Genomic DNA, 19,881 nt, shown 5'->3' with positions numbered 1-19,881 from the left:
ATTGTAAAAAAGCACATTTCTTTTTATACAACTTCAGTACCAATTCTAGATATCCTACTAACTGATATTTTATTTTCTGTAAAAGGTGCATTTAAAATGTATAAGTTCCTTGGGCAGAAGACATGAATAGACACTTTTCCAAAGAAGACACCCAGATGGCTAATAGATACAAAAAAGATGCTCAACATCACTTGTCATCAGGGAAATACAAATCAAAACCATGATGAGATACCACCTCACACCTGTCAGAATGGCTAAAATTAACAACACAAGAAACAACAGGTGTTGGCGAGGATGCAGAGAAAGGGGAACCCTCTTGTACTGTTGGTGGAAATGCAAATTGGTATAGCCACTCTGGAGAACAGTATGGAGGTTCCCCAAAAAACTAAAAATAGAACTACTCTACAATCCAGGAGTTGCACCACTAGGCATTTACTCAAAGGATACAAAAATAAAGATTTGAAGAGGTAGTGTACCCCAGTGTTTATAGCAGCTTTAACAACAAGAACCAAACTATTGAGAGAGCCCAAATGTCCATCAACTGCTGATTGGATAAAGAAGATGTATATATGTACAATGGAATATTACCCAGCCATCAAAAAGAATGAAATCTTGCCATTTGCAGTGATACGGATGGACCTAAGTGTATTATGCTAAGCAAAATAAGTCAGTCAGAGAAGACAGATACCATACGATTTCACTCGTATGTGGAATTTAAGAAACAAAACAGATGAACATATGGATAGAGGGGAAAAAGAGGAGAGAGGAAAACAAACCACAAGAAACTCTTAAACACTGAGAACAAACTGAGGGTTGATGGAGGAAAGTGGGTGGAAGATGAGCTAAATGGGTGATGGGTATTAAGGAGGGCATTTACTGGAATGAGCACTGGGTGTTGTATGTAAGTGATGAATTACTGGAATCTACTCCTGAAACCAATATTGCACTGTATGTTAACCAAAATTTGAATAAAAAATTTAAAAGTGTATAATTTATTTGAAATCACAATATGAAGATTTTATGTCATCAAAGTTCTGATTTGCTTCACGTGACCAATCTCTCAAACATTTTATGGTTGTTGTTGTTGTTTTTAGAAATGAGAATAGAAATTTTTGGTAAGTAAAGTTACTCTGGTTAGCATTTAATGATGACTAACACTGACATCCCTTCCTAACTTAATTTTCTGAAATGAAATGTCAAGTAATAGACTCATGAGCATCCTTCGATTAAAGAGAAAAGAGGTGCAATCTTGCACCATCTAGAAGATGTCAGTAGGGCACCTGCATAGAGTTGTGCTGCTATGGTTAGCTATCAGTCCTGGTGCCCATCATAAACCCCCTGGGCTTAGAGCTCAGATGTAAAAATGTGTTCTTCAAAGAGAAACCTGGCAGTTTCAAATAGATAAAGAAGAGAAAGAAGGTTGCTATACAAATATGCAGAAAATTCCCCTCACCTAGGGATTACCAAACTCTGATGGGCAAAAAGACCTTGGGGAGCAAGGTTTCCAGTTCTGGATTTCCATTCCCTTCCTGCCTCCAACACAGGGACCTTGCTTTACTCTAATTGATATGAAGGGTACTGCAGCTCTCAGCGAGAGACACACATTAGGAGGTATATATTTTACATTAAGAAATCAAATTATATCCAATGCTATTATATAAAAACATTTTATATCATATTCTATTATTAATTCATGCCAGAAACCAGCATATAAACCTTATCATATTAAACACATTAATATTTAAAAAGCTTCCAGACTACAGCCAGGATCCTTGCCAAGCAAATCATGAGCATGTCTAGGACATCATGCAGCACCCTTTATTTTGGAATTTTAAAATTTAAAATTGGAAAACACTGCAGTGTATAGTGTTGGAGGAAAAAAGATATTCTGCAGAAGCTTTTAGTTAGGCAAAAGACAGATTTTTTACCAACTCTTGTTTAAATATTTGCAAACTCTCAAAATGTCCTTTGGGAAAGATGCATGCCTCTAATGCAGACCTTGTGACAGATTATATAAAAGGCCAATTTCTTAGTTCACCACTGAAGAATCACTGTAATAAAAATATTTCCCCTCAATTCACCATAATTTCCTAAGCACAGAGAAAAACTTAATGAGTTTAATTGGTTAATACTACAAAGTATTTCAGGGCACATAATAAATTTGAGGAAGCATGGATATATACCTCTCTAACTTCTAGCACAAAGAATTTCAAATAAATGTTTAAATGGAAATTAATGTTGTTCTAAAATGTAAAATTTTGATGTCAAGGCCCACTACCTAAAATATAAAGTCCATTGTAATCAAGTTGGATTAATGTGAAAGAATAAATGTATTAATAAAATGTTATTAATTAGAGATTAAGAGAAAAAATAAATTTTTGTATCATTTATTATAATTCTACATGAAAAAAAGTAATTCTACATGAACTTATACTTTTTAAACACAAACCTTTTTTTAAGAATGCAAGATTAGCCAAAAATTCAATGTTCTGAATTTTATTTATTGGATTAAAGATTTTAATATTATCTCATTATTGGCTGGGCTTATTATAGCATAAATACTGTGAATGTCTAAAAATTGAATTGGTTTCTATTTAGTAGACATTTTATAAAATAAAATGAAATGAAAAATAAATGCTACTGAAAGAAAATCCATACCTGATTTTTAAGTAATCGATGATAGCATTGGCTTGTTTTATATTAAAAAAACTCCATTCTTCATTTTTCTGTGAATGGGGTGGTCCTATTTCAGCCATAACTTCTCCAAGCCATTTTATGCTGTCTTCTAAGGACATATGCAGTGCTGAAATAAAACCCAGAGACTCTTAAGCATTATTTTGATAGATGTTTTGGGAACAAAATAATTCAAGATGTCCTTAACGTCCAAATATTTACTTTTCCAATATTGGTAAGGCCAATGCTAATAGCAATGTTGTTTTTTAATGATATGTTAGTAATTATATTTTTGTAAAAGAACAGCAACTGACACATCCAACAATAATAAATTACTGTCATGCTATACAATTGTCTAAAGATTTTGTTTCCATTTTAAGATGCACAAATAATTTAAAATCTACCTAAGATAACTTTAAAATGGAAAATATACTTTTTAAATGATCTTAGAATAAAGGAAAATATGGAAATGACACAATGGTGGTTTGAATTAGCTGCTAAGGAACACCTGTACGTGGTGGATTCAGTTACTGTAGACAGGAGAGCTGAACTCAGAGCTGAAAATGTAGATTAACAAAGTCAACCAACACTTGGCTTTGGCTGATTGTTACCACGTGGTAATTTGGGACTGAAGATTTTCATTAGATGCCAGAAATATGTATTTTTATGGAAAACATCAAGATATTTTTTTTCTCCAAGATACAGACTTATAACTTATGTAAGCTGTTTCTCAAATGCATGCCTGGTGGTGGTGGTGAGAGCCAGATGACAGCACAGAGCGAGGCTGACACCACTTTGCCACCATCACCAAAAATAAACAAGTCAATGGTTATGGTCTATTCTCCTGCAACTAAAAATAAACAAGAAAGAATAGTATCTTTTATGGCATGTGTCAAGTTGAAAAAGGAGTAGATAAATGTCAAAAGCCTTAGACTCAACATTTACAGTGTCTATAACACAAATATGAACTTCCATCTTCGTTTCCTATTTAATTATGCTCATTTTTATTTGTGGCAGGCAAAATATTATTTCCATCACACACACACACACACACACACACACTGACAAGTGATGAGTGTATGGACATGAGACTGAAGAGACTGAGGTGGAGAGTTGAAAATCTCTGGCAAAGATGAGATTGGAGCAGCTGCTTGGGTTGGGGGAGGTGTTAGCTGGGGGCCTGGATGAAGGCTCTGGGGAGCACTGTGCTGCTCAATGTGAGCCCCACCCTCCTGGACCCAACCTCTATCTCTCGTAGGAAACCAGCAGTAAACTTTCTACTTCTTGCTAATGGAGTGCATCTTTCAGGGAGGTCGGAGTGGGTAATGCAGAGGATTTATGAGAACATAAGCAGATTGTTGGACCCAGCCACTTCTGGTAACACAGCTACTCTTTCACTCTGGGATGTGTTATGCCCTCAAATTACTGATCAAATAACAGTAAAATGATTAAAAATCTTAGGAAGACATGATGAACACTAACTTGCAATTTGTTTAGTCTAGATTCTTTTCTACCTGTGGGAATGAGAATGAAGCAAAAAACTGTGTAACAGTTAAAATCTGGTTTGATGAATGACAATTAGTCCATTTCTCATAGCGCCCCTTCAGATTTTCTTTTATACATGTTAGACACACAAGTTATTGCTGGATAACTGGGCTTTACTGTATCATTCTAAGGGAAGCTCAGTTATTATTGTACATTTCTTTTCCTATGATAAACTTGAAACTGTTTGGGGATAACTTCAGAAATGAAAAATTTGTTGGATAAAAGCAATTCAAAAATGAATGGATTAAAAATCTGAATCATTTAATTACTAAAATGGTATTAATTAGAGATGCTGGAGGAAAAAGTAATTCTTAGATGATTATAATTCTAGATGTAATTACGTGTATCAAGCACAAAAATACATTTATATGACTATTTTCTTATGTTGAAATATAATTGACACTTTAAAACTGTTTTCTATGTCTAATGTCTTTCTATAGATAATGGCTTTAAAAATTAGGAAAGTTATCACTTCACTTATCTAACTGAAATATTTGCTTTTAAAAATCATATTTAGTGATATGATTAAAATATGAAAGATTAAACCATTTAAATAGTAAGGGCTATTAGAAATCAAAGTTATTCTTTGAAAATTTAGGATAATGAACGAACATGCTAGAATAATTAGTTGGAAGACGTAAGATGGTACCTTATAACTGCCACTTACTAGCTAGGTGATCTAAGTTTCATTTCCTAAATCTGTAAATGAACATAAGACTAACTTTCAAAATGATGGTGCTGTTGTGAGGCTCAAATAAGGCATGCATGTTAAACTCTTGGTAAACTGAAATATGTACACTACTATATTACATGTATATAGAGCTTTCTAGAGTCAGCTCAAAGCTGGCACATTTGATGTAGCAGTAGGAAGGATGAATTCTCAGTCACTGGGGTTGATGCTTGTGACCTTAAGGAGTTATTTAATCTTTCTAAATCTCATTTATTTTTCTCATTTTTAAAATGGGGAGAATAATAGAACTATTTCAAGGTTGTGTGTGAATTAATTAGACAGTATTTGGAAAGCAAATGCACTGACTGGCACAAGATAATCCTACACAAATGTTACCTATTATCATCATTCCTATTTAGGGGGAAATAATTAAACTTCATGGAACAAAAAAAGTATTCTGTGGCTATGTGCTAATATTCATGTTATATAGAGGAGAATCAATCTAGGCCCATCAACCTGGACAGGGGTCAAATATCCAGTCTAATACTCAACAGCTTGTCCTTGGTCAGACCCTGGAAAAACTAGAGCCCAAAATGTATATTGTTAAGACAATCCTATGTTGCATTATCTTTTAGTTTTGATCCAATGTGATTCCAGGTGAGTTGTCTGCAGAATGCCTTGTGGATAATGCAGCACAAACTTGAGACAAGGAACAGATCAGAAACTGAGTCAGTAGAAAATGCAGTTCCTACGCTAGAATTTTATTAACGGTCAACCACGCTGCAGCCAACAGCCTAGACATGTTCTACGGTGCTTTTTCTGTTAAGATGTTGCTGGAGGCAAATGTTCACTGTGTGCTCAGGACTCTACCTCCTCTGAGTCCAAGTATAAACAGACTACCTCTTTCTCTGACACACTTACCTATGATTATATTCTTTCATGATGATAACTATAACCTTCTTACGTTTAAAGGTTTGAGGGAATTTTTTTTTCCTGCCCAAAGGGAAAATTAGATCCCTTGCTTTTTTTCTGGTTAGATTTTACATATGTACTTTCACGCTCTCCTAGTTTATGAGTAGTTGCATGGGTCCTGCTCAAGTTTTTAAAACTCATTTTTGAACTGATATCAACAATATAAAATTTCACATAAAAGAAATATTTTTGAGTCATTTGTAAGTTACAGAAAAAAATAAAATGGAAATATCTTGTCAAATTTGGAATGTGAAGATTCATGAAAATGTTTTACTTTCCTTTATTCTGTTTCTAGATTGTGAACATTAAGCTAAGAGGTTGCAAACCATAGGACTGTTCACGTCATATATTCTTTTTTTTTTTTTTTTTTACTATAAGTCTGTCTGACTTATTTCAATTTTTGCATAGGTGATATATTCACATGGTTCAAAAAATATAGGTGAATGTATATTGTGAAAAGGCTTCCTCACCTTTGTTGCCCACACGTCCACTTCCCACATCCTTCCCTACAGAAAAAATTCCCCAGTGCTATTGAGAAATAATTGACATATATCACTGTGTAAGTTTAGGGCACACAGCAAGATGGTTTGATTTATTGTCCAGTGGTTACTGCAATAGATTTAGGTAACATCCATCTTCTCATATAGACACAATAGAGAGAAAAGAAGACAAAGGAAAAAAATTCTTGTGATGAGAACTCTTAGGATTTACTCTCTTAACAACTTTCTTGTATATCACACCTGGTAACTGTCATCAGCATGTTGTTCATTACATCCCTAGTACTTATTTATCTTGTACGTGGAAGTCTGTAGCTTGACCACCTTCCACATTCTGGTATCCACAATTTCTATGGGTTTGGTGTTTTGTTTCTTTGTTTTTGTTTTAAATTCCACATGTAAGTGCAATTGTACAGTATTAGTCTTTCTCTGTCTGATTTATTTCATTTAGCATATGCCTTCAAGTTTCATCCATGTTGTCACAAATGGTGAGATTTGTTTCTTTAGGGTGAATAACAATGTTCCATGGTTATGTATATATACTACAACTTCTTTATCCATTCGCCCATAGATGGACGCTTAGGTTGTTTCCATATCTTGGCGATTGTAAATAATACTGCTATGAACATGGGGGTGCAGATATCTTCTTGAGTTAATGTTTTTGTTTCACTTGGATATATTCCCGGAAGTGGGGTTGCCAGATCATATGGTTGTTCTATTTTTAATGTTTTGAGGAAACTTCATACTGCTGATTATTTATATAAATCATTAATTTCTATCAGTATAGATTGGTGGATGTTAATTTTGTACTTTGGATTATAATTCAATACTATCATGCTATTTTGTTCATATTGTTCCAACTTTGGACATTGGAAACTTTTCAGTTGGCTTCTCTATTTCATTGACACACCAACCATCATTTGATTTTTGAGCATTTACTCTTGGCCACTACAATATGCCCCCAGGCTCATCTTTTATGTTCCCTGCTCCAGGTCTACAGTAAGCCTTCTCTCCTTTTCTTGGAGAATTAAATTATAAACCAAGACCTGGTTCCTGGGTATGCTCATTACTACTGGGATGCTGTCGCTTCTAGGCCTTCTCTGCAGACAGAGCTAAGAAGTATATGTACATACACTTAACTCTACAAATATATGTGTATCTACATTAAGTTAAGTGAGTTCATGCTGATTTATCTCCAGGTGATATTTCTCATTTTTTGCTTTTACAAACATGACTGAAACTAACGACTTTACTTACATGTATGTAAGTAAATATGTAGGATAAATTCACAAAAGTGGAATTGCTAGGTCAAAGGGGACAATACATTAGTGAATTTGATAGACAGCTGCTAACCTAAACTCCTCAGGAGGGTTTTAAATACATATTTCCATTAGTAATATAGGATAGTACCTATTTTCTTATAGCTTTGACAGCTGAAAATGCTACCAAAATTTTAAAGTTTTGTCAATCTGACATATGACATTTCTGTGTAGTTTTAATTAGCATTTTCCTTATTATCTTTAATGCTAAACTTTTCATTTAAGAATCACTTGTACTTATTTAGTCATATCCTTGGCTTACTCTTCTATTGAAGTATTGGTCTTTTTCTCCTTGCTTTTTCATGCTTTTTTTTTTTTTTTAATATTATAGAACTTAATTGTTTGCTGGTGTCTGAGATACAATAATCTCCCCAGTTTCTTATTCTTTTTTTGATTTTTCTCTTGGTATTTTTTCTTTGTAGACTTTTGGTTTTTATATATCAACTTTAATTATCTTTGTCTTTATGGCTTTGGAATTTTGAGGCACAGTTTTAAAGGTCTTCCCCATCCAAGGTTATAAGGAATTTATCCATGTTTTCCTCCAACATTTTTACAGTTCCATTTATTTTACATTTACATTAAGTAAAAAAAGTGATCCACTTGTAATATACCATGGTTTATGGAAATACAGAGGGTTGGATCCAATTCTATTTTTTCTAGATGGACACAGTATTATTTACTAAATAGTACATCTTTTCACCATGGATATTTCAGATGTCATTTTATAAAATACTGAATTTCAATGCTTGGGTCTATTTCTAAACTTTCCATTGTGTTCTATTGGTCTGTCTCTTTAGTCATTAACCACTGTGTTCAAATATTTGAGATATTATAACACTACACTACTATTCTAATCCCAAGATAGGCTATAGTTTATTATATTTTTTATTTTTTTAAGTTTATTTATTTTGAGAGAAAGAGATAGTGCATGTGCACAAGAAGAGGAGGGGAGAGAAGAGAAAGAGGCAGAAAGAGAGGGAGGAGAGAGAAACCCAAGCAGGCTCCACACTGCCAGTGCAGAGCCTGATGCTGTGCTTGAACTCATGAGATGTGAGAACATGACCTGAGCCAAAATCAAGAGTCGGACACTTAACCAACTGAGCCACCCAGGAACCCCTACACTTTTTAAAGACAATTTGTATTTGCTTATTTTCTATATTTTTGTTAGAATTGCCTTGCCTAGTAAGCCACCTCTAGGATAAAACATCAACAAAAAACTTGGTAATTTTATTGCGATACTATTATTATACATTAACTTAGTGAGATTTAGCATTTTTTTTTGATGTGGAGTATTTCCATGAATATTGTCAAGTTCTTCCAAATGTTGAAAACTTCTTTGTGACCTTTAAAAGTTCTCTGAAGTTTTTTTCATATAGAACTTGTACATTTCTTTTTAAAGTTTATTCTTAAAAAGTTTGTCTTTTTTGTTAGAGCATATATTTTTTTCTTCCATTAAATCTTTGTTTTTATACATAAGTATCAATTTTTAAAATTATTATTAGATTTCCTTAACTTTTACTTAATGTTCTTTTTCTGTTTGAAGAGCCCATCTAGGATACCACATTACATTTTGGAGTCATGTCTCCTGAGGTTTCCCTAGAGTGATAATTTCTCAGTCTTTTCTTTTTTTCAATAGCCTTATTAGTTTGAGGAGTACTGGTCAGATAGTTTGTACAATGTTCCTCAGTTTGGGTTTGTCCAGTGTTTTCCTCATGGTTGACAGGACTTATGGGTTTTGACAGCTTTGCCTATTTTTAATAGGATTGTTTTCTTATTGTTGTTTTGAGAGTTCTTTACATGTTATAGAAACAAGTCTTTTGTCAAATACCTGATTTGCAGATTTTTTTCTCTCTGTAGCTTTTCCTTCCTTTAAGAGTGGCTTTAATAAAAGAAAAGATTTAAAATTTGGTGAAATCTAATTTATCAGTTTTTTCCTGTATGGGTCATGTTTTGGGGGTCATGGGTAAGAACTCTGTAAAACACCAGGCCATGAATATTTTCTTCGAATTTTTTTCCAAAAAATCCAATTAGAGCTAAGTGTATCAAGTAAAGGGTTTAGGCTGATGTGTATTTTTTTTTTAGCATAGGTGTTCCAATATTTGTTGAAAACATTGCCCTGTTCAGTTGAATTGCTTTTGCATATTTACCAAAAAAATCAGATGACCTTTTTTGTGTCAGTGTATTTTGGCATTCTGTCTTCTGTTCCTTCTGTGTGTCGTCTTCACTAATTCAACATTGACTTTATTTTTTTAACTTTACAATAAGTCTTAAAATTGGGTAGTATGATTTATGCAGCTTTATGCTTATTTTTCAAAGGTGCTTTAGCTATTCTGAGTCCTTAGCCATTCCATGTAAATTTAAAAATCAGCTTGGTATATCTAGAAAAAAATCCTGCTGGGATTTGGATTGATACTGCATTAAATGTACAGATCAATTTGGGAAGAAGTGACATCGTTACCATGTAGAAACTTCTAATCCAACAACACTGTATGTTTTCCATTTATTTGGGTTTTCTTTTCTTTGATCATCATTTTGTAGTTTATAGCATACAGATCTTGTACATTTTTGTTAGATTTATACTTAAGTATTTCTTTTATTTTTTGAGCTATTGTGAATAATACTATTTATTAAAATTTTGATATACAATGTATATGGCTAATACACTGAAATACAATTGACTTTTTGTATTTTGACCTTATTCCTGCAAACTTGCTTAACTTATTAGTTCTAGGATTTTTTTTTATTCTGTGTATTTTTTATATAGACAATCCTTTCATCTGAGAACAGGGACTGTTATATTTCTTCCTTCCCAATCTGCATGTATTTTATTGTTCTACTCTATTGCACTTATTGCTAAGAATTCCGTCCTATGTTGAATAGGAGTGCTAAGAGTAGACATTCTTGTCTTGATCCTGATCTTATGGGGAAAGAACTTGGTCTTTTACCACTAACTATAATGATAGGTTTAGGTATTTTGTAGATGTCATTTATGATGTTGAAAAGTATCATTTCTTGTCTTAGTTCTCTGACATTTGTAAAATAATGAATGGATGTTGTGTTTAGCCAAATGTTTTCTCTGTATCTATTTATATCATCCCATGTAGCTCATCCTCTTTTGATCATTTACATTGATGAAATTTTCAAATATTGAACCACCAGTGAATTTCTGGGATAAACCCCAATAGGTTGTGTTATTTTTTTTTTATATGTTGCTTGATTCATTTTGATAATATTTTGTTGAAAAAATGTTTTGTGCATGTTCATGAAGGATATTGGTCTGTAATTTCTCCTCCCCTTCCTCCTCCTCCTCCTCCTCTTGCTATTGTTGCCTCCTATTTTCCCTCTCCTTTTTTTCATACTATCTTTGTCAGGTTTTGGTATGAAGATAACTCTAGCCCCATAAAATGAGTTAGGAAGAACCCTTTCTCTATTATTTCTAGAAGAGATTATGTACAATTGGTGGCATTTATTCATTAAATGCTTGATAGAACTTTCCAGTGAAAATATCTGGGCCTGCAGATTTTTGCTAGAAGTTTTGAGCAACAAATAATTCAATCTCTTAAATAGTTCTAAGACTATCATGTCATAAGTTTCATCTTGCACAAGTTTTGCTGGCTTGCGGTTTTGGGGGACTTGGTTCATTTCCTCTTTGTTTTCTAATTTATGTATATAAGTAGTATTCTCCTAATATCCTGTTAATGTCGGCAGAGTCTGTAGTGATATCCCCCTTTTTTAATACCTGGTAATGATCTGTGCCTTCTATCTCTTTTTTTTTTTCTGAGACAAGTTTTTCTTCATGTTTAGCAATTTTATTGATGTTTTCAAATATCCAGATTTTGGTTTCATTGATTTTTGTCTATTTTTTTTTTTTACAATTTCATTGATTTCTGTTCTTTATTATGTCTTTCTTTTCTGCTTGATTTCTGCTTATTTTTTAAAACTGCCTTTTAAGGTCTAAGTTTAGATTGTTAATTTTAGACTTGTTTTATAATATAAGCATTATATTATAAATATATAATACAAACGTCCCTCTTCTCATGGACTCAGCTCTGCCACATAAATTTTCATACATTTTATTTTTACTTACTTAAAAGTCTTTTCTTTTTTTTTTTTTAAATTTTTTTTTTCAACATTTATTTATTTTTGGGACAGAGAGAGACAGAGCATGAACGGGGGAGGGGCAGAGAGAGAGGGAGACACAGAATCGGAAACAGGCTCCAGGCTCTGAGCCATCAGCCCAGAGCCCGACGCGGGGCTCGAACTCACGGACCGCGAGATCGTGACCTGGCTGAAGTCGGACGCTTAACCGACTGCGCCACCCAGGCGCCCCTTAAAAGTCTTTTCTAACATCTGTCAAGATATATGACCTGCATACTATTTAGAATTGCATTGTTTGATATGTTTGAAGCTTTCCTGATATATTTCTGTTAATAATTTCTTGTTTAATACCATTATGATCAGAGAACATATTTGTATAATTTCAATTTTATTTTAAATGCAAAGTTGTTGTATGGCCCAGGATATGGTCTGCCTTGGTGAATATTCTATGTGCATTTGAAAACAATGATTATTCTGCTGTTTGGGGGTAGACTGTTCTATAAATGTCAATTAGACCCAGTTGGTTGATGGTGTTTTTCTTTTGGGTTAGCCTGTTTGTAGTCCAGTCAGTCTCTTGAATTTATGAGCTTATGCCTTTTGCCAAATTTGGGAAGTTTTCAGCCATTATTTCTTCAAATGTTTGTTTAGCAACATCCTCTTTCTCTGGTCCTTTTGGGACTCTAACAATATGGATATTAGAACTTTGGTTGTCCCACAAGTCTCTGAGGTTTTGTTCATTTGTTTGCCAATCGTTTTTCCTCTGTATTATTCAGACTGGATAATTGTTATCACTTCATATTCAAGTTCACTAATTTTTCCTTTGTCTTCTCTCCATTATATTCTTTCTACCTAATGAGATTTTGATTTTGGTTATTATATAATTTCATTCTAAAATTTCCATTTGTTTCTTCTTTATACCTTCTATTTCTTTCATGATTCTTTTTAACACTTATTTCAAGGATGTTCATGATTGTTCACTTAAGCACTTTTGTAATACCTGTTTTGAAGTCTTAAACATATAATCTCAATATCCATTTCATCTTATTGTCGGCACCTATTTCTTATATTCCATGCAAGTTGAGATTTACACGGTTCCTTGTTTGCCAAGCGATTCTGGCAATGGTATTGAAAAATTATTGTTTAGAGATATACAGTACTCAAAGATTCTATAAATATTTGATCTTTGTTCATGAGAGGGAAAAAAAAATAGCCTTAGTCTGATCAGTTAATATCATACAATTTTTTTCATTATCAAGTATAATTATTTTTTCTCCTGTTGGTACTATTATTTATCTGTAACGTAGCACTATATACTTATGTATAAGCAAAGATAAAATTCCCCCACTTGCAGAGAAGAAAAATAGTGTTTTCTTTTTCTCACATACAAGAACTACTAACTCTTCCCTTGTAAGGTTGACTAAAAGCAGGAAGCGTGCATAAGGCATGAGTGGCTTCTCTATTAGTTTTGCTAATTCACTTAAAATTTCTCCTCCTAGAAACTGATACACAAAATGTGACCACAATAAGGCATCTATATATTTTGCCACAGTGATGGTGACAATTCTTTAGGAGGAGCAAGGTCTTCTACCTGCCGAATTTAAAAAAAAAGAACTAAAAACAAGCAAACGACCAAAAAGAAAAGAAAAGTTTTAAAAAAGGAAGGAAGGAAGGAAGGAAGGAAGGAAGGAAGGAAGGAAGGAAGGAAAGAAGAAAGGAAGGGAGGAAGGAAGGAGCTATCAACTGACATTAGCATGTCTTTCAGTTGAGACACAAATACCTTTATGTTTATAGTGCTCATGGCCTTTTCATTATATACTGGGAGATTCAAGTTCTAGTTCTGCCACTTCACAGCTTGCAACCCTGCTCTGTGGACTACTTGCTCAGCTCTGAGATAGTGGTTATAATACCTCCCATGTGGGAGTTGCTCTGAGATTCAATAATGCATGTTAAAGATTAGAACCAAACATAGTGCCTAGCACACAGAGTTGGCAATATATCAGTGATAGATTTCCTTCTTTTCTTCCTTCCAAGAAGCAATCCTATTTATTCTGAAATAAAATTTATCATATTTAAAAGGGCTCTAAGGAAGATCCGAATTTCCTATAGTAACTCATTCTATAGAAAATATAGAAATATATAAGAAAAAACTTATATATAAGTTATATAAGAAAAAAGTCATAAAATCTAAGTGAATGTGAGTAATGTCCATTTAATGGGGTTTAGATATTGACTAAAGTTACCTCCTCTCATTAATCATTCTGAGATATCTAGTAATACTTGTAGGTTAGATGAAATGAAACATCTCAAATAGTTAAAAAATACCTAAATAAATGTGAACTACTTGACATTTTGGGGATAGATGGCATTGACACGATTTTTAAATGAAGTTAACATATCTTTGGCAAGTTAAGAGAACTTTAGCATTATTTAACACTACTTGAAATTTTACAACTTAATGAAGGTATGAACCAGATCTTTGATCTACCTGGGGAAAAAAACACATAATTTTCATTAAAGGAATTACAATAAAATTAGGAACTTTTGTGTAAGAACATTCATTTAGACAGTGGACTAAATGTTTTCTTAAAAGAAAAAACAATGTACTTACTTCTAAGATTATGAAGTAACATATCTAGCAAAGTCATAAATTTTGAATATTGAGTAACAGAAAAGTCCATTCCTCTAGCCCACAAAAATCCAGATACATAATAATCTAGTAGAATGGCTTCCTTTAAACAGGTTTGAAGGTTTTTGAAATTCAAAAACTTTTTCAATTTTCTGTAACGAAAAGAAAAATCCAGACATTAAAATCAGATTAGTGAACATTTCCTCTTCTACGTTTTAAAAACGCAGATATTTCTCTTGAATTAAAATTATATAACGCCCTGAATCTAAAACTATCCCTAAGTTACGTCAAAATCCTAAGTCTAAAATGACATTCAAAAGGGAAACAGAAAAAACAACAACAACAAAAAAGGAAACAAGAGAGGTAAGAAAAGAAAGAGATGAAGAGAACAAGCATGAGCACTCTTTTTGGGCTTCTTCCTCCACTTCTTCTATTCTTCTCATTGTTCTCTTCACCTTCTTCCTCTTCTTCCCCTTCCATCTTCCAAGTATATAACTTTACTAGCATTTTTTTTTCTCCAAAATTCAATTCCTTTTTCCATTTATATGATCAAATTTATTTCTGACAATGTTCTGGAACTGTATTGTGAAATATTTGTTCTGTTTTCTTTCTTTTTTTAATATTTACTTAATTTTGGGAGAGAGAGAGCATGAGCACATGGGGGAAGGGCAAAGAGAGAGGGAGGCACAGAATCCCAAGCAGTCTCCGCAGCTGTCAGGGCAGGAGCCTGAAGTGGGTCTTGAACTCAGGAACCGTGAGATCATGACCTGAGCTGAAACCAAGAATCAGACACTTAACTGACTAGCCACCCAGGCACCCCTGTTCTGTTTCCTTTTTTAAACAATTCCAATTATGTCTATTTTACTTATTTTGCCTATGGCTATAATTTCTGTTAACCTTCAAAAATTTTTTCAAATCATTGCCTTTTCATTTATGTATCTTTCTCAATACAGTTCCTTAGTGTTTTCAGCAGTTTCAAACCCTTGGGCTGCTAATACATCTCACCTCTATAAGAACTGTGTTTTCTATTCTTTGCTGTTTTACATGTTTTATCACCTTTTATCTCTTGTTATCTCTTCCTTGAGTTTTTGTATCTCTGTTTTATGCTCTTGTTGTGATTGTTTCATAAGTTTCTTTTTAGTTCATGATAAATATTTGACAGTATATTTTATGTACTCATGGCTATGTTCATTTGGTTGTATTTTCTTTGCCTGCCAGGTTTTTTACCCCTTACTCTTCAATTATTTAAAAATTTTTTTTAAATATTTATGTTTGACAGAGAGAGACACAGAGCATGAACGGGGGAGGGGCAGAGAGAGGAAGACACAGAATCTGAAGCAGGCTCCAGGCTCTGAGCTGTCAGCACAGAGCGTGATGCAGAGCTCGAACTCACAGACTGTGAGATCGTGACCTGAGCTGAAGTCGGATGCTCAACCGACTGAGCCACCCAGGCACCCCTCTTCAATTATTTTTTAAATGTCATTGTATGCATATTCTTTGTTTTGTACTCAAACCTGCCCAAGTGACAAGCTACAAAATAAGTTTGTTCCAATTATTCCAGGTTATTACTCTTTTTTCAATTAGTGGGTTAAAAGAAAAGAAAAAAGTAGGATAGGTATTCATTACCATCACATAAACAATCTATTTCTTGTAAATATGGCAATTATCTGTTCCAAGCCTGTGCCTCCTCATCCTGATGTTGCATACAAGGTTCTTGAAATGGCACTTCAGGTTTTTCTTCTGATCTAGGAGAATACTTATCTTTTTTAAAGCTCATTCTAAGATCTTTAACTATGTATATCCTTCTTGCTCTTTCTCCTCCACTCCTGCTTGATCTATAATGCTTCTGGCAATCATCCTCACATTTTGTAGTTTGGATTTACAGCATTCCCCTTGTTTGGACAAAGAAGTGATTGGTATTTCCTCATTGCTTAATAGATTTCTGAGGGAGCATATGTGGGTGTGTGACAACTTTATACTGCCATTTTCACAAACAGGAAGTCTTTATTATTAATAATATTGAAATAGATTTTATGATCAGAATGATAAATACAGCAGGATTAAACAAGTTTGGGAACAAATGAAGCTGGTGTTGTGTTTAACTCTCTAACATCCATCTCATCTATAGTGGTATCAAAGTAGACCTCAATGCCAAAAATGAGTTCTGACTCTTCTAAACCAATTGTGATACTCTCACCCCCATCCCATCATGCCATAAAATGGCATTCCATATATGTATTCCCTATAGTAACTATTGGTGTATGGTGAACACTCTCCTAAGTGTTTGAATTCATAACTAAGGATGAGGTTTACTTTCTTCTGTGGAACAGAAATACAAAAAAGTAAATAAATACATTTGACCACTACTGGTACCCATCTTATAATCATAAGAAAAATCAGTCCCCAAATTATACTCATTTCTTGATGATACCACTGAGGCCTTGCATCAATCAACTCTGGACTCAATCTATCTTTGAAAGTTCTGTTATTGGGGCGCCTGGGTGGCGCAGTCGGTTAGGCGTCCGACTTCAACCAGGTCACGATCTCACGGTCCGTGAGTTCGAGCCCCGCGTCGGGCTCTGGGCTGATGGCTCGGAGCCTGGAGCCTGTTTCCAATTCTGTGTCTCCCTCTCTCTCTGCCCCTCGCCCGTTCATGCTCTGTCTCTCTCTGTCCCAAAAATAAATAAACGTTGAAAAAAAAAAAAAGTAAGTTCTGTTATGTATATTTTACATATACATAACATTGTCTTCTGTTTCCAACAGTTAGTCTTCCTTCTAACTGCACTCTTCATCTGCCATCTCCATACGTTTTTTAAATATTAAATATTTGACTTAAATAGTTACATGTGCTCCTTGCCTTTCATTTTCATTTTTTCAGTGTTTTACTGTATGTAAATGAAGGCAACTATTTGTCTAAGAATATCTTAGTGAAACTTCTTTGGCATCCCTGTATCTTTGCTCTCCCTCATCCCCCTGCCACCACTTCCCCTAGTACCATTTGAATCTTAACCTTCAACTTGAATCGCAGGGCCAAATATTAACCATTTCTATTCTTTGTTCAGTCATTTCACCCCAAAGGAGATTATGCAGGGAAGCACTTGGAGCAAGATGCTGCCACAGTCTGAATGCAAAGCTTCCACGCATTTTACTGGCAAACTTGTAAGTTTTTCCTCTGGGGATAAGAAGAGACGGGACATGGGAGAGGGGAGAGATGGCTATTGTTGTGGCATTAGAGACTACAGGAAAAGAGAAAGATGCTTCACAGGGATCTAGGAAATTGTGCTATAGTGATAGGTGATGTAACTATCAACTTTGTCTCACCAAGAATTCCAGTGAAAGCATTACATTATTCCTACATGCTCTTGAAATTGGAGTGCATCTTATTTTTTAAATATGATGACATGCAGAAATAAGCCTTAAGGCAGGAGCTGCACAGCACATGAAGGCCCAGTTATGGAAAGGTTATTAAAAGATCTTTCAGGGTTATTTCTGTGTTCAAATAGTTATTTTCAATTTAGTCCTTATCCTTTTTTTCAAAAAGGATTTGGGCGGATCTGTAAAAAATCAGGGTTACATTAAAAGCATGAATGATTGATAATAGGAGATCATGAGAAATGTATGCAGACATTTAACTTCACTTGAAGTGTACTCTAGAAATATGTTTTAATGATACTATAATGTTTCATTTGGTTGGCTGCTTTCATGAAACACAATTTTTAATTTTAAAAGCTAAGGAAATGTGCTGATTTCCTGTAATTTATTTAAATAGGTTTATAGCTTTGTAGACTGTATGATTTTGGCATACTTCTGTCACTTGGTGACAGGATACCTAAATTATATTTCTGTCATTTTGAAAGGTATGTAATCCCCATTTATAATAATGCTATTTTAAATAGAAATGAATGATTGATTGCAAATATTTCAGGATTACTGTTCTAAAAATCACATAAAGAACCTCAAGAAAATTACTTTGCGAAGAAATGGCTCCTGACATAACACTGTCATTTATCCAAAATTGATATCCTAAAATATGAGATTACTTCAGGTGAATTCTATTAATGAGAAAGTCTAAAAGGTCAACCTGCATTGAACCTCGTTGCTTCTATACTGCTAACTTCTGTATCACCCTCTGTATCATTTCTTTTATCCTAGAAGTCACCTCTTAAAGACTGAAAATACTTTTAAAATTTAAATATTTAACAACAAACAGAGCCAATAAGTGGAAAAAAAAAGATTGTCACACAAGGTATGCGATGCAGTAAAACTTAAAATTTGGTAAGAAATGAGTCTAAAAACAATTTGTTTGCAATACCTTTTATTTAATATTAATTGCATTTAATAAAACATCTTTAATATTTAATACAAATAAATTGTAAAATATATTAAATATCTGTCATTTGCATCATATTATTTTGCCCAGTATTAAATAACCTATGTTTTGCATTTCAATGACCAACATTTGAGATTACCTAGAAATGGAAAATAATATTTTATTTACTAAGCACAAATAATCAGGGATACCATTACAATGAATGCAGTTTACTAATCAATTCTCACACTAAAAACCAAAATTCCCAATGGGTATTCATTTCTTTAAAAACGGTAAAATCATCATGAGATACTTGTTTAAATATCTGTGAAATTTTTTAATTGACTGACTAATACTTATAAAGATATAGATAGTAAGCAGTATGGCCAAATCACAGGTCACCAGGATTTCTAGCAGGATTTGCAGGCCCTGAAGGTAAAGAGCATCGTGGGAAAAGGCCTGTCAGTGTCATTTGCCTGCTCTTAATATGCCTTCTCTTCTCAAATTTCTCTTCCAGCCAGTACATCTGTCATATTTTCTTCTCAGTAGTAAATCACCTCTATTTCACAATATTTGTAAGATCTGCAAATGACAGACACTGACAGGATCATTTTCTGTTTGTCCATTATGGTCCACAATACCCTAACATCCGGACGACAGGCCTACAGAAATCTTATGAGACATTATAATCCAGAACATCACATCATTCCCACTCTCTACACATTATAGTCAATGAGGTTTCCATTATTAGAGCAACATAACTTTTGAAATGACTGATTATTCAAAACACGTTTTAGGAACTTGTGTGTTAGATATATCTAACTAGAATTCTAAGTAAATAATTTGCTGTAGAAATCAATGGCCTTAAGAATGAGATGTACATATACTAGAATTGTTGCCCATAAATTCAGTTTTACTCACATTTTTAGGCAAAATATATGAAATCAGAGTATTTAGTATAGCTTCATATCTGACAAAAATCCCAGGTAGATGGCTTAATACTCAGGATTTCCAAAATATTAAAATGTATTAATTATTAATATTACAAAAAGTACAACTTATCCTTGTCACAATGAGACAGAAGACCTAAAGGTTATTGTGCATATTGAAAGTTTTATGAATGAAAAAGAAAAGAAGCAGAAGACAGCATATGTTAAAGGCTGCTTTTAACA

The 19,881-nt window shown here is 33.7% G+C and overlaps 1 protein-coding gene across 3 annotated transcripts in view; it reads right to left on the bottom strand.

Moving 5' to 3' along the window:
- Positions 1–19,881, bottom strand: part of CABCOCO1 (ciliary associated calcium binding coiled-coil 1) — a 118,842-nt gene that overhangs the window by 86,357 nt on the left and 12,604 nt on the right. For all 3 annotated transcript variants that reach the window (XR_015241617.1, XM_086679798.1, XM_086679799.1), the window contains 2 exons: positions 14,383–14,552; positions 2,659–2,803 (listed from right to left, as the gene is read on the bottom strand). Coding sequence is in view for 2 of the 3 variants with exons in the window: in XM_086679798.1 (XP_086535924.1) it covers positions 2,659–2,803; positions 14,383–14,552 (315 nt within the window). In the remaining variant the exon portion in view is untranslated. The remainder of the gene's footprint in view (positions 1–2,658; positions 2,804–14,382; positions 14,553–19,881) is intronic.

This window comes from Puma concolor, chromosome D2 (genome assembly GCF_028749965.1).
Source record: "Puma concolor isolate L17-30 chromosome D2, mPumCon1.1.hap2, whole genome shotgun sequence".
Taxonomy (NCBI): Eukaryota; Metazoa; Chordata; class Mammalia; order Carnivora; family Felidae; genus Puma; species Puma concolor.
The sequence above is the reverse complement of the archived record's forward strand: the minus strand, read 5'-3'. Positions and strand labels throughout refer to the sequence as shown.